This window comes from Tursiops truncatus, chromosome 7 (genome assembly GCF_011762595.2).
Source record: "Tursiops truncatus isolate mTurTru1 chromosome 7, mTurTru1.mat.Y, whole genome shotgun sequence".
Classification (NCBI taxonomy): Eukaryota; Metazoa; Chordata; class Mammalia; order Artiodactyla; family Delphinidae; genus Tursiops; species Tursiops truncatus.
The window spans coordinates 94,653,435-94,680,529 of record NC_047040.1 but is presented as its reverse complement, the minus strand read 5'-3'; the positions used below and the strand labels follow the sequence as shown (position 1 = coordinate 94,680,529).

The following is a 27,095-nucleotide window of genomic DNA, read 5'->3' as shown; positions in this document are numbered from 1 at the left end:
ACAAAATAGACACCAATTTACTTCCTGGAAGTGAACTGTGATTTGGCTTTGAGCTTTTCCTAGCCACTCTCTTGAAGGGGGAAGCAATGTCAGTTATATTTTACTGTGTCATTGAGTAAGATCCGACCAGTTGTTTAGATGCCCAGATGATACTAAGATGAAAGAGAACTTTCTTCTCTAGGTCCTTCTGAATACAAGAAGAAGAATGAGAAAAACCTTTGTCAGGTTTACAGTAAACCCAGAGATATGTTTTATCTAGCCATTTCCTTTCTTACTTTTCTTTTTTTTTTTGGTCGTACGCAGGCCTCTCACTGTTGTGGCCTCTCCCGTCGCGGAGCACAGGCTCCGGACGCGCAGGCTCAGCGGCCATGGCGCACGGGCCCAGCAGCTCCGCGGCATGTGGGATCTTCCCAGACCGGGGCACGAACCCGTGTCCCCTGCATCGGCAGGTGGACTCTCAGCCACTGCACCACCAGGGAAGCCCTGGCCATTTCCTTTTTACTGCCTTCTATTTTAGGTCAAATGTATACATTGCTTTGAAGATTTTGGAAATGTCTAGAGCAGCAGTTGCCATGTGATGGTTCTCATGCCCTGGGGGTTCTTGAGGGTGTCCTAGGCTTTCATTCTGAATGCTGGTGATGTCCTTTTCACCATTTCTATTTTTCAAAGTCATTAAATAAAATAGATATTTACATATATGATCTCCGATCCCACTTTAAGATGGAAGAGTTTGAAAGCCTGCCAGCATTTATCAAGAGCTTGCATTGTGGTTAGTAGTTCTGTACCAGCAACCCAGGAAGTTTTTGGAAATGCTATGTTATAAAAATATGTATATCCCCAACAGACTGTTGGTTACAGGCACGATGCATTAGGAACACTCAGGGCAAAGTATAAATTATTGAGCATTTTACTGATAATTCTGCCGATTTTCCTCCAGATTATCTTCCCTTCTAGCCACAAGTTGGAGTCATCGGATCAGAAATCCTTTGGCATATCTTACAGTATTTTTTAAAAAATCAATATTTAGAGAAAATATTTTGACTGTGATAGTCATTTTGTCTTTTAATTTATTAGAATTAAAGACTCATACACCTGGAATTTGTTATTTGTGGAGAAGTGCTTTCAAATAGCTGCCGGAAACCACCTGTCTTATCCTGATACTTAGCAACAAAACATGGAAAACTTAGAAAATAAACTTATGGGGGATTGGAGATGCCAGTTAATCACACCCTTCCTCCCTTCTGGGTTCTGAAGTAGAGAGAATAGTAGAAGCCAGATGAAGATTACAGAACCAGCTTTATTAGAGCAAAGCTGAGTTGGAAGATGGGTCTTGGGTGCAAGACTTCTGATCCATCCTAGATAGAAATCTACACAGCTGCCCTGGTGATTGCCAGGAAGCCTTGGGTGGACTCAGCTGGGTAGGGAAGCCCCGCCTCTTTAACTCCTGCGGGCAGGGAAAGGGGGAGTGCACCTCCTGAGGGCAGGAAGCCCAGCAGTCATGCCCCGCCTCCCCGCGCCACAGCTGAGATGCTGTCCTTCCTCCCCAAGAAGACCTGTGAACACTGATGAAAGAGCAGTAATAGTCTCCTCTGTGGTTCTTCCTGGGAAATGGAGCACACGTTCTGCATGAAAATGTGTCCAGAGGAAGTAAAGAGTCCTCCCTTTATAAACCATTCGATTTGTTGTTTTCAAATTCAGATACAAGAAATCCAAACATTGGGCTGTTTCCTGTCTAGTTTTGATGCTGGGGCCGGTAATTAGATTGCTCTCTGGTTTTGAATAGACGTTGGGTCCCCACGCAAAATGTATACTAATAAGACTGTAATTGTGAAATTGATTTTGTTGACCAGTCATACTTTTTTCTTACATAATTAGATGCTGTGTGTTACACGCTAAATGGGTAAAAGGTAATTTGTCATTAATCATTTTGCACATGAACAAAGATGTTATCAAAATGAACTTCATAAACTAATATCTTGTTTCAAAAATGAAATAGGAGTTAAAGGATTAGAAAGTTCCTATGGTATGTGTGCCTATGCGTATGTGTGTGAGAGAAAGAAAGACTGTTAAAGGAGCTTGTTTGTTACAAAAGGTTGGGCAAAGTCGATCAAGAACAGTAGATGGATTAAGTCATCCTTCAAATAGTTTCTTTCAGAAAGAACTTAAGTCATCTTTCAAAAATAGTTTCTTTCAGCAAAGCTTTGAAAGGCTTTCAGTGGCCATAAAGTCAGTTAGTTATATGCCCCGGAAGATATCAGAATTAGAGGCATTTCTAGAAACTTAAATATTGGTTCACATCATCTTAGGCAAAATTAAGACCCTGATAAAGGATGCTTACCTGAGTTGAAGGCTGTTTCACTTTGAAGTCATGTAGGACAATAGTCAGGATCCTTAAGCAGGTTTTCTAAACTGCGCACTTGAGCAATTAAAAGATAACAAAAGCCCAATAACCCCCTGCTGATATCTGACTTTGAGCAGCACAGAGTATATGATGGGTAGCTGCATAGAGTGATTCGTTGTATAGAGTTATTTGCTATATCGGAGTTAAAGTTGGAAGACATGGATCCACACTGTGTCTTGGATTTTAGCAAAATGGATCAAAATCCTGCAGTTAGAAAGCATGGCCAGTTGTCTTATAAGCACTCCTAATTCACAATGATAAAACCCTGCCATCTGCAGAGGTCATTCTCATCTCAGCGGTATGCATCTTAACAGTAACTCAAAGAATGTCTATAAGACAGCCGGTCTTCCTGACGTGTCTCCAGTTTATTCAGAAGTAATACCAAATCATTAAGTTCTTTGCACATTATGAAAAGGAGAAGAATTGTGCCACATTCTCCATCACCCCCCCCCCCACTGGAAAGTAGTGTCCGATTGGCCCTCATTCTTAGTATCCTGGATGAGATAAAAAACAATGTGTCTGGGCTTCCCTGGTGGCGCAGTGGTTGAGAGCCCGCATGTCGATGCAGGGGACGCGGGTTCGTGTCCCGGTCCGGGAAGATCCCACATGCCACGGAGCGGCTGGGCCCCGTCCGTGGGCCATGGCCGCTGAGCCTGCGCGTCCGGAGCCTGTGCTCTGCAACGGGAGAGGCCACAACAGTGAGAGGCCCGCGTACTGCAAAAAAAAAACAAAAAAAAACAAAAAACCAATGTGTCTCTAAACTTTAATGTGCAAACAAATACCTGAGGATCGCATTCTAAATACCAGTTCTGATTCGGTTGGTCTGGGATTGGGCCTGAGATTTCTAACAGTCCACCAGCTCATCTCAGTTCTGCTGGTCAGGCCTGCAGGCCAGTTTTTTTTTTTTTTTTTTTTTTTTTTTTTTTTTTTGCAGTACGCGGCCTCTCACTGTTGTGGCCTCTCCCGTTGCGGAGCACAGGCTCCGGACGCGCAGGCTCAGCGGTCATGGCTCAGGGGCCCAGCTGCTCTGCAGCATATGCGATCTTCCTGGACCGGGGCAGGAACCCGCGTTCCCTGCATCGGCAGGCGGACTCTCAACCACTGCGTCACCAGGGAAGCCCCTCGCAGGCCAGGTTTTGAGTAGCAAGGTTATAGAGGTGCTGGTTACTAGATGCATTGGTACACATTGAGGCCTCAGATAATCTCTCATCTTTGGAGCCAAATGCCAAGGAGAGGTTAATAAAAACCCTAACAGTCCAACAAGTCCTTCCATGGTGTAGAGGTCTAACAGGGCTCTGTAGTGGGCTAGCTCTTCCTGAAAGACTGCCTCCTTGGGCAGGGCTTCGTGGGCATTCATCTGAGAAGACCAGCGCATGATTCTTTGAGGAGAAAACCAGAGTGCCTTGCATGTAGGTTGTCTAATAAGCCAGTTCGACTGCATTTGTCCAGAGTAGAGAGTTTATCATTTTAAATAGTGGGCTAGACCATGTTTTGGATCCCACTAGATAGGACCCATAGACATGATAGCAAAGACATCTTTCCAAGAATGTAATAGTTATCATGTTTGCCTGTGTATTAAATAAAAATACCCCGGCTTGGGCCGCACCTCAGACCAAGTTAATCAGAATCTTGAGGTGTGAGACCTGGCAGCTGTTTTTTTTTTTTTTTTTTTTTAAAAAGGAGCCCCGGTGATTCTTAAGTGTATCACTGTTTGGAGGCCTGGATTTCGGCAATCCTTAACTCTGAGGGCAGGGACCTCTCCTGAGGTGCTCCATTTTAGCTTTGACCTTCATTTATAAATTCAGGGACAAGTAAGCATCTGGTGGTTGAGTTCTTCCCTAAGAAAATTCAGACTGGGGGCATTTATGACCTAGGTTCTGCCAGAGCCTGGGCTTTGCATTCCTTGGGGATTTGCTATAACCCCGTTTTAGAAGTGATGGGAAATTCATTAAACCATTTACGTTTGATAAGCCTCTGAGTGGCCACTTTCGCTGATGGTGTGTGCATGTTCACGTGCGTGCACTCATCTTCTCATTCACCAGCTGGTTTTTATTTATTTATTTATTGGCTGCTTGGGTCTTCTTTGCTGCGTGCAGACTTTCTCTAGTTGGGGCGAGCGGGGGCTACTCTGCATTGTGGTGTGCGGGCTTCTCATTGCGGTGGCTTCTCTTGCGGAGCACGGGCTCTAGGCCCTCGGGCTTCAGTAGTTGTGGCTCGCAGGCTCAGTAGTTGTGGCTCGTGGGCTCTAGAGCGCAGGCTCAGTAGTTGTGGTGCACGGGCTTAGTTGCTCCGCGGCCTGTGGGATCTTTCCGGACCAGGGCTCGAACCCGTGTCCCCTGCATTGGCAGGTGCATTCCCAACCACTGCGCCACCAGGGAAGTCCCCGCCAGCTAGTTTTTAAAAACTTTAAACCTGCTGGTCTTTATCAAATCTCGTGCTTGAAAGGCTGTCCCGTTCCTGCAGACAGTGCACACTCTTGAGCCAGCCCCAGCGTGTGCTGCTCTCCAGGTGGAGGAGTGGGGTCCTGGGGTGATTGACTTGTAGGGTTTGGGGAGCACTTGTTGAATAATGAGCTTTATCTTCAGGGCATTGTCCTATTTTTTGGAAGTAATTTTGCTGATTTTTGTGACTCTGGTTTTCTTGATTACTGGGGCCATCTGGGGCCTGTTGTCATTCGTGGGTGTTTTCTACGTATAAGGAGTTGCCGGAAGTCTGATCCTCAGAGGAAAAAACCCATAAAATTCCTTGGCTTTACTGTCCTTTGGCTCTGAGTGGAAGCGAATCTTTGAGTTTTTCATCCAACATCAAGGAGACCTACCTAACGAATATACACACCGTGTGATCTTTTCACAGACCATTCCTTTTTTCTTCCTAGAGAGTCATCATCGACCTGTCACAATGTGTGTTCATGGTTTCCTGGGCTGGAAGCCAGATGACAATCCTTTTCTATTTAAGACTGTCTGATGTAGCATCATCCACCTTTTGTCTTCTCAAAGCCTTCTTCCCTGTACCTTGATTTGTAGACTAGGATCTTTGTGGAGTGGAGCGTCAATGACATATACTAATTAGTACATGGGGGCATAGCCAGCCCAGGCATGAACTCCGTGGCAGGTGCCAGGATAGTGTTGGCACTGAGGGATGTGGAAGAAAATGAGACTCATGGTCAGTCAGCTTGGGGCAGCATCAGGAATCCGCCCTCCTCTCGTCTTTCTGTGGCCTCTAGTCTTAGCTCAGGGCTCTGAGCCTGCGCATCTTCAGGGCTGGTGACTGGCTCCTGAGTTTACTTGGTTTGCTTCTCCTTGCCCTGCGATCTAGTCCTATGGGCTGCCCTTCCCTGAGCCTCATCCTATGGGGCGGGTAAGGTGCTGCTGATGGGCTAAAGCACTGGTTATCAACCTGGGTGCTTTTATCCTTTAGGGAACATTTGACAATGTCAGGAGACATTTATGTTGTCACAGTTGGTGGTGGCGGGTTCTAATAGCCTATATCTCTAAAGGCGTGTAGTAGCTAGAGGACAGGGATGCTGCCTAACATCCTACAGCACGCAGGACAGCCCCCTGTGACAAAGAATGCTCTGGCCTCAAACGTCAATTGTGCCAAGAATCGAGACACCTTGGATTAAATGGATTTATTTCATTTTTCAGGGACCCGTGCTTTTTTTTTTTTTTTTTTTTTTTTTTTTTTTGGCGGTACGTGGCCCTCTCACTGTTGTGGGCTCTCCCGTTGCGGAGCACAGGCTCCGGACACGCAGGCTCAGAGGCCATGGCTCACGGGCCCAGCCGCTCTGCGGCATGTGGGATCTTCCCGGACCAGGGCACGAACCCATGTCCCCTGCATCTCAACCAGTGCGCCACCAGGGAAGCCCGACCCGTGCTTTTTGTTTTGGTTTAGTAGATGTTTTCAGAATTCTTAGCGTTGCTGTGGTTTCATTTTTTTGTTGTTGATGGGAAATTCTGTCAACTGTGAACAACCTGTGAGCCTGGTAAATGACACTTACAGAACACGGGAAGATTCTTATCCAGAAGTGACAGCTTCCTTCTCACTCCTTTGTCCACCTGCCAATAATGTGCACACCTCCTGCCTGAGAGGCAGAGTCAGAATACAGTTCATCCATGTGTGTTTCCAACTGTTTTCCCTGCCCCTCTGCTCCCCCTAGTGGACATGACCACAGGCACAGTGACCAGAGGACAGTTGGGAGGGAGGGGAGGGTGGGATGGAACAGAGGGGGCGGGAAGGAAGGCCTGTTCTGGATACAGAGTCATTAGCCTTATTACAGTGTTTGAAAATTTACTTAGCTGTTGATGCCAGTTATGGAGCCCTGAACTACACTTAGCAAGCAGTGTAGCTGCAAGGCCGATCCTGCTTCAGGTGGGCAGGGCTGGCTGTTTCCCTTCCCCGCCCACACCAAGAATGCAAGTGCAGCCTAATAAATGCAAACTGGGCACAGGACTGTCTTGGTTTGATCCCTTCAAAGGTAAAAGGGATGAGCCGACGACCCAGCAATCCCACTACTGGGCATATACCCAGAGAAAACCATAATTCAAAAAGACACATGCACCCCAATGTTCATTGCAGCACTATTTACAATAGCCAGGACATGGAAGCAACCTAAATGCCCATCGACAGACGAATGGGTAAAGAAGATGTGGTACATATATACAATGGAATATTACTCGGCCATAAAAAGGAACGAAATTGGGTCATTTGTAGAGACGTGGATGGATCTAGAGACTGTCATACAGAGTGAAGTAAGTCAGAAAGGGAGAAATGAATATCGTATATTAATGCATATATGTGGAATCTACAGAAATGGTACAGATGAACCGGTTTGCAGGGCAGAAATTGAGACACAGATGCAGAGAACAAACGTATGGACACCAAGGGGGGAAAGTGGCAGGGGGTGGGATGATGGTGGGATGAATTGGGAGATTGGGATTGACATGTATACACTGATGTGTATAAAATGGATGACTAATAAGAACCTGCTGTATAAAAATAAAATAGAATTCAAAAAATAAAAAAAAACGAAGTAAAAGGGACGGGCCTTGGCATTCATCTGACCCAGGCATCAGCAGGCAGCCACCCCTCTCCCCCCGTCTCGAGAATAGCAAAGGTGTGTTGCTTTAGCGGGTGTCTTTTGGTTAGTGACTCAAGATAAGACTTGTTTAAGAAGAACACGCTGTTTTCACTTCAAATGTGTTTTTCCTGTTTATAAAGGCCCAGAATTTGTCAGAGAACCGAGTCAGGAAAGTGGAAGAGAAAGGGCCCGTCCGTCCGTGTTCCAGCAGTATCCCCACCACCGTTGGTTCCTGGGCTCCTTTGCCCCACAGATTGAGAGGAGAGCTCGTGGCTAGCACAGCTGTCAAGGACTCACACCTTATATTGGGGGCTGGCTTCAGTTTGGCGGTACCGAGCCGTACAGGGAGTGAGCATCTAGCCTCGGAGCATCTTCCCAGGAATTTGGGCTTATTTTGGAAGAAAAGCCTGCTTTGCTTGTCCTTCCCTCCTGCTCAGTTTCTCCTTTTAAGTACAGAACACACCATATTTAGAGCCAGACTCCCACCCCAGCCTAGGCCATCTGCCTGCCTTGCACCAGTAATTCCGTGAATGTATGTTTTTCTTCCTTTCATCTGCTGATTCTCCCATCTCCTCGAGGTTGGGGGGACATCGCAGTAGACTCACAGTACCTTACTGTCACCAGACTGTGGTTTCTGGTTGGTGTTTCATATTGATACGTCTCTTCCATTTTGAGTTTCTGCAGACAGCTGAGAGACGCAGCTTGGTGTGGTGGAGACCAAATCGGATCAGGAAGCAGACCTTGAGTTATGGTTTGATTCTGACTCCAGTTGGAAACATAACGTTTTCGGGACCTCAGTGTCCTTCTCTGTGAATCAAGAGTTTGTGCTTGGTTATTGTGTTCCTAAGCAAGATCTCATGTAGTGTCCCAGTCTGCATGAAGGTACTTTATACATTTTAATTTATCCTACTTCCTTTTAAAGTCGATGACTAGGCCAGTGAGCTGCTCTAGTGAGCAGAGTCGGGAGTGGTGTGCACTCGTGTCAGGGTTAGCACACAGTTGATTTCTGTGCCGCATTTTGGTTGCAAGATAGTGGAAGTCCAGATTCACCCTGATAGCAGATGTTAATGGCTAGTATTTTTGTTTTAACACAGTTTTCCAAGCACTCTAACTTGCTCTTAATGTAAATTTGTACTGAGGCTGGAAAGAGAAGTAGTAGGAAATTGTTTCAGAGTTGAGTCATCAGCATTCTCTAAAGACTTTTATTGCTACTTATAATTAGGAGTGATCAGACACATGTCTTTGAAACTTACAGTTTAGGACTGACCCTCATCTAGCATTTAATCGGGGTCTCATAGTGTTTGCTGTTGTGCAGTTTTACATGAGTAGATATGTGGACCTGAATTTTATAAAAAAATTAGCGAACAAGACCACTGCCAAGCATTAATTTTCCTGAGCAAATTACTGTAGGATTTCAAAGCTCAAACTCCACATACAGAGGTATGTGGAAGTTTTGTTGAAAATCTCTATAGTATAAGACTTTTTCTAACCAGTTGTTTTAAGAGAAGATGCTTTAAACAACGGGGAGTTCATTCAGTTACCCCTCATCACCCTTCTGATCTTTTCCTGTCACCATCTCGGATACCCAGTGATGAAACCAACAGTCTCCCCCAGAGTTCCCCTCAACTTGTTTCCCCTCTCATCCCTTGTCTTGGACATCATTTTGGTCCCACAGTCACTGCCCCTTCTAGAATTATCTTCTGAAGCTGTTTTTCCTCCCCCCCCCATTAGTACCCATCTACCACCATATCCCCTTTAGTTTAACCCCATCTAGTCAAGGGCATAATGATCCTTCACTGCTATGCGACAGGTCTTAGGGTTAAAAACTCCCAAAAGGTGAGGTCAACTTACAGTCTCAGAGTGCCTGGCTTCTTTGTGCTTCACACCAGGAGGTGGCCCTGGAGGTCACTGCTCATTTGTGTTTCATCATCTCATCCCCGTCATCCTGTTATTTCATCTGGCAAACACATAATGACCATCCCCGGTGTGCAAGGCAGTCCCATTCCTGGCACTTCCTGTCTTTAGAGAGCTCACGGAGAAATGAAAGAAAAGATCATCCGACAGAGCAGTAGGTAAGCTCTTTAGAAAGAGCACATACTGCTGGGAGTGCTCCAAGGAGGATGCGCCCTCCTCAGTCCAGGGAGCCAGGGGAGGTTTTAGGCAGGATGTGGGGTTCAGTTGTGAGACAGGGGCGGGGTTTCCAAGGCAACGTGGATGAACACAGCAGACTCAGGATTTCTTTCTTTTTTATAGTTTAACGTATATTAATAGCAAACTTACAGGAACAGCACGGAAGACAGGCAACATTAAAAATATGTACCTGCATGTAGGACACCTCAGTTAGAAAAGTATAGTGAATGGATGGAATCCACTGTATGATAAAAACGCTACAAACACCATTTAGTTTCAGTCAGTGAGAAATTTACCTGTTTAAAAAAAATCCAAATGCTGGCACAGTCCAGAAAAATTTAACAGGTTTATTTATAATTGTTACAAGGTTGAACTGCTGAAACTTGTTCGCGGAAACATTTTGACTTGCATTAATGCTTCATGTCCCCGCATTGATATTAAAAATTCACACACACATGAAAATGGAAAAACTGCCGGTACCTGATTTCTGTCGCCCCCCGTTTTTCCACTTACAGTCATGTACTTAGGTACCTTTTGACCCCATGGGAAAAATATATCTAACGTTCGGAACTACCAATAGCAGGAAGAAGAGAATATACTTTTTTAAAGAATGAAATGTTTCCCGTCAGAGTGGATTCTTAAGCACGTTCTCCATGTAGGCGGCGCGCTAGCTGGATGTCTTTTGGCATAATTGTCGCACATTTGGCATGGATAGCTCCAGGTTGGTGTCTTCAAAAAGGCCAGCCAGAGAGGCCTCGCCTGCCTCCTGCAAAGCACCAAGAGCTGTGCTCTGGAAGCGCAGATCTGCTTTGAAGTCCTGAGCAACTTCCCGCGCCAGACGCTGGAAGGGGAGTTTGCGAATCAGCAGGGCCTGTAATGGTGAGGTTTCTTCACCCCTCCAGTAGAGGGCGCACTCTTGCGAGCAGCTTTCGTACCCAGTTGCTTCCTCGGTGTTTTACCACCGGTGGATTTGCGGGCAGTCGGCTCTGTACGAGCCATGGTGTATAGAGACCTCCTCCCTTACCATCTTCTCCTTCGGCTGGAGCGGCGCTGGCGTTGGAGAGCGACCACCGCATGGTGGCGGCTGCGAACACAATTAGGATTTCTTGAATGTTGCTGCGGAGGGTGAGGCGAGAGGTAGGCCCTGACAGCCACCATCTAAAGACAGGTGGGAAGATGCGGTGGTCCGTAGTAGGACAGCAGAGGTGTGTGAATGACAGTTCAAGCAGTGCTACCCATGGGAATGTGGGACCGGCAAGCTGTGTCGAGACTGTCCTGTGGGCAGTGAGGAGAAGATCACATCTCTCTGGTTGGGGCTGACATCGCTCCTGAAGGGATGGGCATTTCCAGCCTCATCCATCCTCTGACGACACAGGTCCTGATGTAAGAAGTGGTCCTCCAAGGATGGTGGGTGGGCCTCTGACGGAACTTCTTCACTGCTTCATCAGTCTGGCTTTGACCCCATTGGCATGGGGCTGTTTTTGAGAGCGTCCTCAAGTGGTTTGAGAAATTGGCATCCGGCAGGCAAAGCAGGTCTTGCCTCAGAGCGTGGCCCGGGAGGTTGATCCAGAGCTGGGAAGGACAGCTGTGTCTTGTAAACGGGGTGGCACATTTCTCTGTACTTTCCTTCTGGCGCTGGGCCTGTGGTCAGCCCTTAGTAAGGGCACAACCTTACCTTGGCTGTGCTGTGGGCAGTGGGGGAAGGGTGGCTCCTTGCTGGGGCCACAGCGCGCCCCCGAGGCTTATCTGCCTGTCTTCAAATTCAGCTTCTACCCCAACTTTGGAGGTGGGCTTGCTTGCTTGCTTTTTTTTTTCATAACAGCTTTATTGAGATATGTTTCACGTATCATCCAATTCTCCCATTTAAAGTATATAATTCAGTGTTGGTTTTTTTTTTTTTTTTAGAATATCCACAGAATTGTGCGTCCATCACCACAGTCCATTTTAGAACATTTTCATTACCACCCAGAATAAACCTGGCTAGGCCTTAGTTGTCACCTCCCAGATCCCCCATCCTCTCAAGCCCTAAGAAACTACTCTTGTAAGTTCTACTTCTAGAGATGTGCCTATTCGAGACATTTCATATCAGTGGAATCATACAATGTGTTGTGTTTTGTGACTGCCTTTTTGCCTTTTTTCACTTAGTATGGTGTTTCCAGGGATCGTCCATGTTGTAACATGTATCAGTGCTTCATTTCTCTTTATTGACGAATAGAACTCCGTTGTATGGGTTTGCCCCATTTTGGTCATCCACTTGTCAGTTGATGACCATTTGGGTTGTTTCATTTTTTGTCTATTATGAATAATGTTGCTGTGAACGTTGTATAAGTTTTTGTGTGGACACATGCTTTTATTTCTTTCGGGAGAATTCCTAGGAGTGGAGTTAGCTGGGTCTTATGATAACTGTCTGTTTAATCATTTGAGGAAGCGCCAGACGGTTGTCCACACCGGCTGCACCATTGTACAGTCCCACCCACAGGATATATAGGGTTCTCATTTCTCTGCATCCTCACCAACACTTGCTCTTATCTGTCTTGTTTGACTATAGTCATCCTAATGGATGGGAATTGGTATTTCATTGTGCTTCTGATTTGGGTTTCCCTAATGGCTAATGATGTTGAGTGTTTTTCATATACTTTTATTTTTGAAATTAAGATGCATTTCCTTGCCACAGATCTTTTTTTTTGTTTTGTTTTGTTTTTGTTTGCTGTACGCGGGCCTCTCACTGTTGTGGCCTCTCCCGTTGCGGAGCACAGGCTCCAGACGCGCAGGCTCAGTGGCCATGGCTCACGGGCCCAGCCGCTCCTCGTCATGTGGGATCTTCCCAGACCGGGGCACGAACCCACGTCCCCTGCATCGTCCTTGCCACAGATCTTTGATCGCACATTTCGTTGAGGAGTGAATGGGAAGGGAGGAAGTGCACGCTGCTCACAAGTACAAGAATAGAGGAGATGCATATTAGGGTGATTAGCGTCCGTGATGAATCTAGAAGCGTAACATATTAGGAACAGACTTGGTACAAACTTCTTACTGGAGGAGGATAGATGAAGCCATGGCCCTGGGCTGTCGCTACTCTGGTTGGCAACAAGACCTTTTGAGGTACACTGTGTCGCCCTCTTTGTGCCTTACTGAATCCAGTTTGGGAGAGGACCCAGCTGTTTGCTAGGAGATCAGGAGGCAGGCAGATTTTGAGCCCGACTGACAGCATTTTGATGACTGTTGTTCTGTGGCCTGTTGATTAATATCGTAGCCATGACTGATAATTATCATGAAGTCCTCTCACGGCACCAGCACCCTCTGGTATGGGTTGCTGTTCTGTTATTGTCCTGTTACTGTTGCAGTTAGGGATGTCTCCCTAATGATGATTTTGAAAAGTCTCTTTAAATTCTTTCTTTCTAGTAGGAATTGTAGAGATGGATTCCAATTTAATTCTGTGTGTGTGTGCTGATATAGATGCTGTTATTTCAAACTCTGGATTTCATCGGAGAAAGGAATATTTCTGGCAGTTCTGTAGTCACTTAAAATCTGGGCCCTCAATAGTCAGAACTGTGCTCTGAACTTAGAGATTTTCACTCCAAATTTTTATGTCTCTGAGCTGCAAAAATTTAACCACGACTGGGTTTCTTGACCATCCTTTTGCCCCTCAAATGCACCACCTGGGTGGTCCTGACTGTCCCCAAGGTCAAGGCAGAGAAGCACACCACCTTGTACTGGGTCCTTGCTTAGTTCTTTTTTTTTTTTTGGTACGCGGGCCTCTCACTGTTGTGGCCTCTCCTGTTGCGGAGCATAGGCTCCGGACGTGCAGGCTCAGCGGCCATGGCTCACGGGCCCAGCTGCTCCGCGGCATGTGGGATCTTCCCAGACCGGGGCACGAACCCGTGTCCCCTGCATGGGCAGGCGGACCCTCAACCGCCGCGCCACCAGGGAAGCCCCTTGCTCAGTTCTTGAGCCTGGTCTTTCCTTTGCTTAAACTTTGCAGCCTTGAGGAGCTTCTTCAGGGGGGTTCATCGAGGAAGCGGAGCAGGGCTTCCTATCTGAAAGCTGACAGGTAATTCCTGTCTGCACGTGCGGCTGTCTCCTAAAATAGCAAAAGAAAATTACCAGAGACTGTCTTTCTTGGTACAGCACCTCGTTTACTTGCTCTGGGAAAATCCCTTCAGCCCTGGGGTGACATCGGGTAAGCGGCGTGGGTTATCGAAAAGGAAGTGCAGACATTTCCTGGGGAACTAAGCACCGGTTAGAAGGGTGGATTCTAAAGCGTCAGCCACTTGAGGGTGGGAGCCCTATCTCGTTCCCAGTTCAGTCCCCAGGGCCTGATGACAACAAGTGGGTCCTTGCTCAGTGTATCCTTGTAGAAGGAGTGGATGGCAGGTGCCTTTCATCTGGCCCACGTTAGAGGGGCTGAATGGAGTGCCACAGTGCCTGGGTGACAAGCTCATTCAGTCAACAGGTATTCTATTTGTGCCCCTTGGGTCACTCTCTGTCTCTGAAAACATAAGCGGGGGAGTCTCTTAAAGGATGTCATGGATCCTACACAGAAACTGGTAAAAAAAAAAAAAAGCAAGGTAGACAGACAAGTGTTTTACAACTTCAGACTGGGGAGGAGCATCACAGTGGAGAGCGATGGACCAGAGGAACTTATGTGATAAAGGGGGTCCCAGAGGGAGCTCCCGCCACATTGATTGCCAGTGCGGTGGTGTGGCATCGTGACGGCATCCGTCTGCCTGCATCCAGGCCTCTCAAACTGGAGTGGTCATCAAAATCACCTGGACGGGCTTCCCTGGTGGTGCAGTGGTTAAGAATCCGCCTGCCAGTGCAGGGGACATGGGTTCGAGCCCCGGTCCGGGAAGATCCCACATGCTGTAGAGCAACTAAGCCCATGCGCCACAACTACTGAGCCTGTGCCCTAGAGCCCGCGAGCCACAACTACTGAGCCCGTGAGCCACAACTACTGAAGCCTGTTGCGCCTAGAGCCCGTGCTCCGCAACAAGAGAAGCCACCGCAATGAGAAGCCCGCACACTGCAACGAAGAGCAGCCGCCACTCGCCGCAACTAGAGAAAGCCCGCGCGCAGCAACGAAGACCCAACGCAGGCAAAAAAACAACAACAAAAAATCGCCTGGATGGCTGATTGAAACATAGGATGCTGGACACCCCTCCCTGCCAGCGTTGCTGATTCAGTTGGTCTGGGGTGGGGCCTGAGGACTGGCATCTCTCACAGATGCTCCTGCTGTTGCTGAGTTAGGGACCACACTTTGAGAACCACTGACCTAGAATTCAGCAGTTGGTAAACTTTTTCTGTTAAGGGCCAAGAGTGAATGTTCTAGGCTTTTGAGCTACATAAGATTTCAGTCACATAGTCTCTGTTGCTTTTCACAGCCCTTTAGGCATGTACAGACCATTCTTGGTCATAAAGAAACTGGGGAGGAAGGATGGCCTTGGAAGGCAGGGTGTGGTTTACTGACTCCTGGGCTGGCTTATCCCTAGATTATCCCTCCTCTGCCACATAGCTGGCTGACCTTTGCCAAGTTAATCTCCCTGTGTCACTGTTTTTTCATCTATAAAACAGACATGATAACATTAATAGTTCTTACCATATAGGACTCTTTCAAGAATTCAATGAACTAAGGCACAAACAGCATCTATCACAGTGCCTGGGACATAACTAGAATTTATTTATCATTTACTATCAGTAGAGGTACTACCAGGTACTGATGACTCTGTTGATAGGCGAGGAAAAGAGTGAGAGAGGAAGACCGACACAGATCCGCTGCATCGCAGATGCTGAAAGCTAACTGTCCCAGGATCCCATTGTCATTTCTTCTTAGGCTGCTTAGGAAGAAGAATCCTTTGATCTGAAACATAGGTACACTCTGAATACATCCTGGGTTAGTCCCTCGCAGGAGGTCATGCTCAGCCTTTGCTTAAAACGCGGTGCCATTTGTTGTCCGACCTGTGCTGGTACCAGGTAGGATCTGGCTGCATTCGTATTGAAACGATGGCTTTTAACCTCGCATTTTGTCCCATGGTGTGAGTGAAAATGAGAACCACAAAAAAGCAGGCCATCATGTGCCCCGCATTTCCTGTGCTCAAGTGTGCAAGGGAGGAGTGTGGTGCAGCTGTCACTTGTGGCAGCTAGCACGGAAAGACGGCTGGGTACCCCTGGCCCAGCCTCTCTGTGCTGGTGCCTAGGGCGAGGCCACCTGGTGGCCCCGAGGCATTCAGCTCAGCTGTGGACACTGCTACTGAAAGCTGGCCGTGCTTAAGTAATACGGGGGGCCCTCTCCCCTTTCCTCGTCTGATTACCCGCCAGGGGCGTCCACTTTCTGGCTCGCCTCTCCAGCTGCGGGCTCTTGTCCTTGCTAGAGCACATAATGATGACTTTGTAAGTTCAAGTTTCAGAGGCACAGAAGTGCTGGGTGGTGATGAGACTCCACCCTCCACTTGGGTTTTTGCTGACATTCAGTGAAATATCCTTCCATCTCCTCCCCACCTTGCAGAACAAGCTTCCTGTTTTGAACTTGGTCCAGACTGGAACAGCCCTGCTACACCTGTGAACACGTGCAGACACACATTTCCCGCCTCCGTATTTGTACAGCTTTTCATCACCCAGCCAGATTTCCCCTCTCCATTTACAGATCCCGAATCATAACATAGGATAGGGAACTGGCAGATTAAGAAAAAAGGAAGTTCACATTTTAGAGCTATTTGGGTGAAAACAAGGCTCTGGTTTATTTCACTGTGTTTTGCCACAAGACTCTGCTAACTTTCCCCCTTCTTCACAGCAGGATGGAAACGAGGAAAGGAAATCGGCTGACGCAGGAGCCCGAGTGAGACGGAGAAACCCACAAGCCCAGCCTACACCATGAACTTGTGTCTCCTTTCCACACTGTAAGAGCCCGGGGCAGGTGAAGTTGCCAGAGAGCAATGGCTCTCTTTACTCCGTGGAAGCTGTCCTCTCAGAAGCTGGGCTTTTTCCTCGTGACTTTTGGCTTTATTTGGGGTATGATGCTCTTGCATTTTACCATCCAGCAGAGAACTCAGCCCGAGAGCAGCTCCATGCTTCGGGAACAGATCCTGGACCTCAGCAAGAGGTACATCAAGGCGCTGGCAGAAGAAAACAGAAATGTGGTGGATGGGCCCTACGCGGGGGTCATGACAGCTTACGGTAAGCACCACACTGCCGGGGCTCCTCCGTTGAGTGTGGCTTTGCCTCCAAGGGACCCCAGAGGCTCTCAGACTTGGTCATGGATTGAGTATATCCCTCGCCGCTACCTTCATGGCGATAAACTGCCCACAGAGGGACACTTTTAGCAAGTTAAAGCTACGCCCTTTGGGAGATTCTGACCTCTTGTGCACGCTGACACTTAGCGCCAGGGGCCGTGGGGCTTCCTAGTTGGCGCTCTGTTGGTTGTATTTGCAGCTGCCTCCTCGTCCCTGGACACATTGCTGGACTGCATGATCTCATCTGGGGGGATGATCAGGGAATGTAGAAAAATCTTCTCATTATCGTTCCCTAAACAAACCTTAATTAGGACTGGTGGGCGTGAGGTAAGGAGGGTGGGGAAGAATGTCCTACGGACGCCAAGAAACTCAGAGCCGAACGTGTGCCTCCCCCTGGCCAGTATGCAGGGACATCAGGGCTTACGTGCTGACTGATAGTTTTAACCTTTGGCTTCCTTAGAGTTTACCGCTGTTGTGTCTTGCTCTGGTCTCTGGTTGCCCTCGCTTTGAAAGAAATCTTTCTGTACTCGTTGCTTTTTTTGTCAGGTGCTTGAAATCCGTTTTGAAATGACGTTGAGTGAAAAAAAATACACATATGAAGTATTACTTATTTTTCTTTCAGCAAAAGTTAGGCTTAATATAGAAAAGTTGGAAGCTGTAGACAAGCAAAAAAAAATCAAGAAGAAAAAGGAAAATCACATATAAATCTACTACTGTAGAAAGTAATCACAATTAACATTTCAGTGTATATCTTTCTGAAATATGTGTATACACACACTATATATATATACACATAAACATATGTATATATATGTTTGTGTAAATAAAATATTTACAAAAACATACACACACAAATACAAAACGAAAGTTGCAAATGAAATTTAGATCAGACTGTATTTTGGAGAATCCAAGTCCCAGCCCTCCTGTGGTCACCGAGTATTGGAGTGGACTTAATCCACAGAAGATGACCTTGGTTACTGGGCAGTGACAGTTCTGGTCATTGAAGGGAGACTTCAGTGGCCTCACGGTTTGAGATCTGAGGTATACTGTAAATCAGATAGAGGAGTGGGGTTGGGCAAGGTGGGAAAGTTCGATGTTCTACTTTGTGACCCATTCAAGGTCTTTGAAGTATGTAGAGGTCAAATAAAATGGTAGCCACAGGTTGAAGCTTGAGTTTAAACATAGGAGATCATGCTCAATGTTACATATACATTTTTTCTTTTCTAAAGGATCCAGGAAACTCGGTTATTTTAAAATTATATATATAATTAGTTAATTTAATTTTATAAATATATAGATATAAAAATTATATACATATATATTTGTTGGTAAGGAGGAAATGATTGCTTTTAACATACAATGTGGACATTCTTTTTCAGTGCCTACTATTTGAATGATCACACAGTCTGCTTTTAATCTATTCCTTCAAGATTTGTAGGCACTGGTTTTTAATATGTCTAAATCAAATGTCACCTTTTTCAATCTAATGGATCAAAAAATGAGACTTCTTTGAGAGCTGACCTTGAAAAACAGCTAGGTAGTTTTTCAGAGGGTACGTTTTAAATTACTCATTGACTTCGATCTTCTGTAATAATTCCCAAATGTTATAGGTAAACCGTCAGAAAAAGAGAAAGCAAACTATCATCGTTGGTGTTACCAGTGGGTTACAAGTAAATGTCACAAGTAAAACCGATGCTGTTTTTCAGTTTCTGGTTCAGTGCATTCCACGTTAACACTTGGAGGGAAAGAGGTCTAGTCCTGTAGTAACTTCCTCCTTCTGTTTATCTCGGTCTCTCTCAAACCGTTACCGTGGGAAGTAAGAAGCCACATGAATGGTAAATTTATAGACTTTATTTTTTCTAGTTGTTTCGACCAGTTTTATTTCTTGTGTACTGCTAAGCATCTCATAGGGTAGGTTTCCTCCACACTCTTAAAGAGCAGTGATCTGGTGTTAGCTTTTCAGCCTGACCGAGGCAGTATGTTTTTTAGAAAGATATCAAAAACCCCAGAGTAGTCTGTTAGAATATGAACCACTGTATATGCTTGTAATCAAAGGACTTTGGAGCTCAAAGAAACTACAGAAATTTATTTCAACTTCCTCCGTTTACAGACGAACCTTAGCAAAATAATAATTCTCCTCAAAAACAACAAAGAAACAACCAAACGGGCCCCATCGGCACCTCTAACGTATTTTTCTCTTTCATCTCATCAACTCGACATGCCAATCAAAGTGGTCTTTGGAGCTGAGTTTCAGGAACTTAATTGGACTGTGCGTTAGTGCTTGAGGTTTGGGAATCATCATGTGATGAAGTCTTACCCAGACATAGGTTTTCATCTCAGCACTATTGATGTTTGGAGCCAGATAATTCTATGAGTGGGGGACTGTCTGTACCTTGTAGGATGTTTAGCCGCATCTCTGGTGTCTCTACCCACTAGATGCCAGTAGCATCAAAAATGTCTCTGGGCTTGGGGGGCAAAATTTCCCTCCTCCCCACCTTGGAGAACTACTGCACGAAGACTGGAAACAGCAAACCCCATCTAACAGCATCTTCTTACGGAGCAGATAACTGGATTTTATTGTTTGAAATTTGCCAGGCTAGTTCTCCCTGGTTCTCAGCTCTTGGTATCAGCAACTGGGATTGAGCCAGATGGTAGAGTCCAGAGCCAGTCCTGGAAAGCTGGAGAGCCATTCTGATGAAGTGTGCTTCCCCTGGAATCCATCACTAGCAGTTGTGGGCATGTCAATTGCCAGGCAGCTCTGGTGGTGATGTTATGTGTCAGATGGAAGTATGGAGACTGCCGGATGGATGTACAGTGGTTTAGCTGGGCTGGTGGAGTGGGGATGAGGATGCGTGAGCCATTGGTGTGCAGTCTCTTTTTCTGCCACAGATGCAGCCCATGTACAGAGCACTGCCTGGATGCCTGCTCTGGACCAGTGAAGAGCTAACCCTCTGTGGCTGGGACCTGTGTCTGGTTTGAACGAATCCAGTTAATAGACCAAAAAAAAAAAAAACCTCTTCCTTCTCCCAACCCATATTGGTATAATCAGAGGCTCTTAATGTGCTACAAATTTGTCTTAAGTAGCTGTGGCAGGTGTTTGAAAAATCGTAGTAGCTGATTTTAGATTAAAATTCCTGACTTGAGATGCTAGGGCAGAAGTGTTCAGCAAACCATGACCTGTGGGTCATATTTGGAGCTCTGCCTGTCTGTGTAAATAAAGTTTCCTTAAAACACAAACACTGCCATTTGTTTATAACAACTGTAATAACAGAGCGACGTGGCAGCACCAGTATTTATTTCACATAACATCTAAAGTGTGCTGACTCCATCTTTCAGTAGTCCCCATAGTTCCTTCTAAAACACTCGTGCGATCGTGTCCCTCCTTGACTCAACAATTTCCCAGGACTCCCATGGCCTTGGGCCGGATCCTCCTGTTTTCATATGGGTTTGGAACCCAGCACCCCGTGGTTTATGTGTTGTCTGTGGCTGCTTTTGTGCTGCAATCCCAGAGCTGAGTAGTTGCTGCAGAGTGCAAAGCCTAAGATGTTTACTGTCTGGTCCTTTGCCAAAAATGTTTGTCAGTCTCTGACATGCAGTTGGTTGTTCGTTTGACTGGTCCTTAAACAACAGTAGAAGAACTTCCAAATGGTGTCCCCCCCCTCCTCCATCCTCGTTCTGGTGATTTGAAGAGAGACTTCTGACTTTCTTTTGGGATATGGTCATTCAGAAGTAGTGCCTGGAAGATATCCGGGGCAGCCTGTGTGAAACAGTCGCAGCATTCATTCCTGGGGTGTGGAGGGCGTTTCTGGGTGCTTCTCTATCACTGCGGGGAGGAGCATGGGGGCCAGAGCTGTCTGTCGCTCAGCCTCCGCTGCATCTCCCAGGTCCGCGTGGCAGGGCCATGCCTGTCTGTGATTTCTCGGGAGTTGCGTCCCGAATGGTGTCACTCGCCCAGTCAATGCTGTGCTTGTTTCTGAGGTGAATTGGTCTCTGTCTCCAATGGCCTGACCCAAATTCTGATGCCCAGTGATCACCTCTTATCTAACAGGCCAGGCCTGGTCCACTTGTATTCTCAAATTAGCAGGAATAGAAATCTAGGGTGATGAGAGACACCCCTCCCCCACCCAGGGGTACATCCGCACCTCATTAACCTTGACTTTTCTCACCTACTTGATTCTCTGGGCGCTGGGACGCTCTGCCCTGGACTGGTCACCAGCTCAGGCTGAAGCAGCTATGAGCCCTCAGCTTCTCTGCCAGCCCCCCACCAATATTCTGCTTCCCTGCTGCCTGGTTCCCCCTTGTCCTCCAGGTCTGTACACCTGCTCTGCCTTACCTCCTGTCTCCTGGTTCCCTGAACTCCTTGGGCCTAGACTGTCCCCGGGATTGGCTCTTATCCTTCCAGCCTGGCACTTTGGGCAATGTCTGTGCCGTGGGCTCGTGTCTGTCAGTGCGGTCGATGCTTTGTGTGTACAGCTGGGAAAAGACTGACAGGGTCCCTGCTCTCACAGAGGCTGCACTCATTTGGGGGGAGAAATAATAAACAAGAGAATGACAGATAGCAGTAAATTCCAGGAAGTAAAATGACACAGGGAGATGGGATTTTTTAAAAAGTACTTGAGGAGCTACTTTGGAGGAGAAGATCAAAGAAGGCCTCTCCCAGGAGGTGTCTTTTATTTTTTATTTATTTTATTTTATTTATTTTTGGCTGCGTCGGGTCTTCGTTGCTGCGCACGGGCTTTTCTCTAGTTGTGGCGAGTGGGGTCTACTCTTCGTTGCGGTGCGCAGGCTTCTCATTGCGGTGGCTTCTCTTGTTGCGGAGCACGGGCTCTAGGCGTGTGGGCTCAGTAGTTGTGGTGCACGGGTTTAGCCGCTCCGCGGCACGTGGGATCTTCCCGGACCGGGGCTCGAACCCCTGTCCCTTGCATCGGCAGGTGGATTCTTCACTGTGCCATCAGGGGAGCCCAGGAGGTGTGTTTTAGCCCAAATGATGCTCAGGAGCTGCCGGGTGGGGTGGGAGGCGGGAGGTTGAGGTGAAGCAGGGTGTGTGCCAGGTCCTAAGGCCTCACGCACACTCCAAGAGCAGAGCAGAGGCTGCTGCGGCTAGAACAAGGTGAGCACAGGGCAGTGTGGCCAGTGCTGATGTGGGAGAATCAGGAAGAAGGCATGGGTACCGAGGCCCTGAAGGCTGTGGTCTCAGTGTGATGGAAGCGGCGGAGGAGATGAGGAAGACGAATGCTCTTGCAAGGGAGCCTGGCCTGGCTTGCCCCTACCTGGCGCCGGCCGTGACCCTGACCTGTTGTCCACTGTCACCTCCACAGGGAGCTCAAGAGGAAGGAAGTTCTTTCTGTTTCCTTAAGGACATAGGGGTGGAGAACCAGGGGGGAGTTTTTGGTTGCTGGCGAGGGGGTAGCAGCTTTGGGCTTCTGTGGCCCTTGTCGGCCTGGCGATGTCCATTGCCAAGACATAAACACCGCTTAGGGTTGGTTCAGAAGTCAGTGGGGGGGGGGCCCCTCACTGTGATGCTGGCGTGGCAGCCTGAGGCTGCTCCAAAAATGTAGCCCCCATCCTGCGTTGCGGACCTAGGTGACGATCTGAGAGTCGGACAAGGGCTTGTCCGTGTGTTTCGTTCCACCTCTCCTATGAAAAAGAAGAAAACACTTACGTTGGATAAGCCTGTGAAGGTTTATTGTTTAAATTTTTTCTTTTTGCCTCTGTTCCTCCAAATCTGATCAAGGGACTGTTTTTTGGAGGGCTGCGTGATGTGGAAAACCACCATCGCCTAAGCAGAACCCTTGTGGGAAAAACACTGTTCTTGGAGCGAAATGGGGGAGAAAAGAGCTGGGCCCTTTCTTTGGTGTGTCTCAGGAGGTTACTTGGTTACCCTACAGTGACGTGGCTGGTGTGATTCCGGAAAGGGCTCTCTGCTTTCAAAAGCTTGGACCTACAAACGGGCTTCTCTGGGGCTTGGGGCTTTTCCAGTGATCCTGTGGTAGAAGACCCCCGCCCAGCATCCCCATCAGAGCCAGGCCAAGTTCACGGGCACACCCAGCCCAGTCTGGATGTCTGAGGAGGACCTCGGGTGTGTTTGAGACGGGAGTGCAGTCGGAATCTGGGTCTCCGGGAGGAACTGGAGGCTCTTGCTTGTACTCCCTTTGTCCTCAAGCCCTTTCCTTGCACACCACACCACTGCTTCCGGTCCTGGCGGGAGGAGGGGATACAGGTGTAAAGGGATTTGCCTCAGAGTCCTGCCCTGAAGTAGGTCCCTCATCTTCCCTGCAGCACCTCCCCTTCCCAGCGGTGTCCTGGTGCTCTTTCTGCCAGAACTGCTTGGGCAGAGCTCACGGCCACCCTGAAGAGCTGTCCACCCTTCTCATGCTGCCTGGCAGTGCAGCTGTCTTCTGGCACCAGCTTTTGGACAATGGCTGGGCATCTTCCTGCCTCTGAGCTCTGCATTTGCTGTTCCCTCCACCTGCATGCCCTTCCTCCAGAGAGATCCCTCCCTCCTCTCCTTCGGGTCCCTATCAGAAGTAGGGCCGCACCCCTACTTCATTCTCATTCTTCATGACACTTAAACTACCTATCATGTTACTGTCTTTATCATCTCTCTCCCCTATTAGAATGGAAGCCCCCAGAGAGCAGGGAGTCCTGTCTCTCTTGTTCCCTGCTGTGCCCCAGGGCCTTAGCACGTGCCTGGCACATAGTAGGAACCATGAGTGAATAGCAGCAGTGTCCCCTCCACCCTGACTCTGTCTAGTACAGTTACTGCTGAGGCTAGTTTGAAAATCACAGTGGGAACTCCCTGGCGGTCCAGTGGTTAGGGCTCTGCACTTCCAGTGCAAGGGGCTCAGGTTCGATCCCTGGTCGGGGAACTAAGATCCTGCAAGCCAAGGAGTGCGGCCAAAAAAAAAAAACAAAAAGAAAATCACAGTAATGTTTTTAGTGAGACAGGAAACAAGAAGAGATTCCCTATGGACTTGGTGTCCAGGTGGCTCCAAGTAGCTATTATGCACGATCCTGACGTGGGAACCGTTGTTTCTTCTGGAAAGCAGCTGAAGCGTGTTTAGTTGTGGCTTGTGGAAGGTCTCCTTACTAGATGTGTGACCTTGGGCAAGTCACTGATGTTTTAAAAGACTGCCTCCTCTTTTGTCCAATAGAGGATATATCACTGACCTCATAGACTTGTTGACCTCAGAGGATTGCACGTGACCGAGCTTATCAAAGCACTTAGCTTAGTAACATGCGTTCGTTATTATGGGTTATCGCTAACCCTGGCCTACACGGACCCGCAGTAGTTACCACCCAACCAGAATTGTCCATGTAGAGCTGACATTGTTTACTCATTTGAACACAGGGCTTCAGGAACCTGTGTATATAGCTGCTTTTAGGGTTTACAAGGGACGGGGCACGACCAGACAGGAGAAGAAATAAGCTGTGGACTGGAGGAGGGCAGGCTCACCACCCACTGCTAATGAAACAAGATACCCAGGGCTTGTGCACCAGAATCCCCTGGGCTGCGGTGCCAGCACCGATGCTGGGCTCCACCCCAGCCGGGCTTGAGACCTGCTGCTCTGAACTCCAGGGAGGTGCTGTTCGGCTCTTCCCTGGATCCCTTTCCAAAGGTGTGTTAGCTCCAGAGTGACCTTGGCATCATAGAAACGGGACACGTGATTGTCATTCTCCTCCCGTTCAAAAGATAGAGCTTGTCCTTTGTGGTGTGGGATAAGTGAGGCGTGGCCGAGCTCACTTCGTCTCTGAAGTGGGCACTATTGGGGCACAGTTTCTGGTGTGGGTAGTGAGCAGGGAGGGCTGCGCTACGGCTGCCCTTTCCCGACAGGGAAGATGCCCTGGAGTCAGTGGGGACTACGGGTGTCAGTGGACTTGACCTTTCAGAGCCTGAGTCCTTTTCTACACAGAGGGCTAAGTCGGCTTGAATCCTATTCCACGCAGCTGGCAAAGCGTTAGGAAGATGGAGAGAGCAGCCCAAGAACTCCGTCTGGATGTTTACAGATTCCGTAAAGCAGTTCACTATCCTCCACAGGCCTAGATAGGATTCTTTCTCAGATTCTGCTGCCTAGAAGTTCCTTGAAATACTAGGGAGCCTTCCCCCAGCACAGGAATAGCATTTACTTCTAGGTACAAGTTCAAGTCAAAGCTTCATTCCGTACAGCTAACCCAGGAGAGCACGGCAGTCAGTGCCTCTGAGCTGCTCTTTCACTGGGTGATGATTGTTCCCTTTGTGACCTGGAAGGCCTGTGACAGCTGCAGGGGGAAGGGCATATTTGTGAGTTTAGGGGCCGGTGAGTTGTCCACCGGGGGGGGGGGCTTGAAGAACCCAGCTGAGATGAAGCAGTGAGGGTCAGTGACCGAGATACTTCTTGGGAGGGGGGAGGGGGCATCAGGGTACCTGTGGCCAGTATCCTTGAGTTCTGAGGGTAGAATACACGGTACTGGTTGCATTTTCAGGTAGCATTTCGTGCCTTTGTGATTGTCAGAATGATGTGAACGTTTATAGAAAATTCAGAGCTTCTGGAATATGAGGCTGTCGAAAACCTGGGACCCTCCAGGCACTTTTCCTGGGCTGGCTTCTTTTTTGTCCCCATGTGAAAGGAAAAAAAAATTCATTTTCAATTCCAGCAGCTGTTTGAGTCACTGTTTCAAAGCTGTTCAACACACGATAAAAGATATTGTCCGTAAAACGCGCAAGGGCAGAGATGATCCCAAGCCCAGCTTTGCATTCTTACAAATTAAGAGATAAAACACTCTTTACCCCCAAACCAGGTAAATTTGATTTCTCTCCATCCTTTATTTAAATGCAGATATATATGTGTGTGTATGCTCATTTTTAAAAACTGGAATATTTTACATAGAGCTTTTTGAACTCATCTTTATTTTATTTCCCTGTCCATTATATATTTTTTTAATGGCCATACACTTTTCCTTTTTCATCCAACCATTCAATAAACATTTATTGAGCTCCTGAGATCAATAGCTTGTGGCAGTAAACAGAGATGACAGAACAGACCTGCTTTCTGGCCTCCAGTCTAGCGATTTATTCCATTTTAGGAATAGATGGACACCATATGATGTAACCTTTTTGTTGGGTATTTGGGTAGTGTCCACTGCTTATCTATAATAAATAGCACTGTTCTCTTTTATAACTAACACTGTCTCGAATGTCCTTGTACATAATGAATGGACTGTATTTTGGTCATTACTCTAACCGTATTATCTTTCTGTGGAAAGGTCATTTTAAAATTAATTTTCAAACATGTAACTGATGAAACTTGACATTCCTGGCAGTCAGTGGGAATGAGAGTTTGGGGTTAATTCTTTTTTCATTAGCGCCTTCCTTTCTCATTAGCGCCTTCCTTTCTCATTAGCGCCCTGTCTTTTGCTGGCTTCTCTGGAGCAGCAAGTGAATCTGCTCTGTGGTCCTGCTGTTCCAGCTCTGCTCTGGACTGGGGGGCGGGGAAACACGGCCATGGTAGAGAAGGAATTGCATTAGGAAAAAGCACAGATGTAAATGATCTCTGGCAGTTCCATGTCACAGTCACAAAAGGTCCATCTATGTAGGGGGGATCAACAAGAGATAGGGGGTCACATTTATTGATGGACTGTATCTTTTTTTTTTTTTTTTTTTGCGGTACCCGGGCCTCTCACCGTTGCGGCCTCTCCCGTTGTGGAGCACAGGCTCCGGACGCGCAGGCTCAGCGACCATGGCTCACGGGCCCAGCCGTTCCGCGGCACGTGGGATCTTCCCGGACCGGGGCACAAACCCGTGTCCCCTGGATCGGCAGGCGGACTCTCAACCACTGCGCCACCAGGGAAGCCCGATGGACTGTATTTTAAGAATCAAGGAAGAATGTCTTCTTAACACGGATGTGACAACTTTGTATTCTACCTAAGCTGTGTGCCATCAGTGACTATCACCAAAAATTGTGGGTTGGGGACTCTGTCCAGTAGTCCTGTTACCTTTTAACAAAAGGGCAAAAGGTTACCAGCCCTTAAGAGACCTGCAGCATGGGCTAGGCTGCTGTCCGCTCCCACCTTCCCTCATTGTAGTTCCCATCATAGTTGTAGCGGTGCCACCATGGAAGTCACACAGATGCCAGTTTAGTGACTGTGTTCTTACACTTCATTCCCTCTCCCGTAACCCTTCTGTCCGGATTCTCTCTGGACATCTCCACAGAAGGGCAGCGGGGAAGACAAGCGTTGGGGGAGTGTGCTTAATTCAGTGGTTCTCAAATGGGGTGCCGTCTGGAGG

General features: G+C 47.6%; 1 protein-coding gene and 1 pseudogene across 4 annotated transcripts in view; one reads left to right on the top strand and one right to left on the bottom strand.

The window, feature by feature from the left end:
• MGAT5 (alpha-1,6-mannosylglycoprotein 6-beta-N-acetylglucosaminyltransferase) overlaps positions 1-27,095 on the top strand; it is a 362,902-nt gene that overhangs the window by 122,098 nt on the left and 213,709 nt on the right. For 3 of the 4 annotated variants that reach the window (XM_019925446.3, XM_073807768.1, XM_073807769.1), the window contains exon 3: positions 16,393-16,775. In XM_019925446.3, the coding sequence (XP_019781005.1) occupies positions 16,535-16,775 (241 nt within the window). In that variant the 5' untranslated portion in view covers positions 16,393-16,534. The remainder of the gene's footprint in view (positions 1-16,392; positions 16,776-27,095) is intronic. The other variant, XM_019925447.3, reaches the window with a different exon arrangement.
• On the bottom strand, positions 10,247-10,607 carry LOC117312983 (histone H3.3-like; annotated as a pseudogene).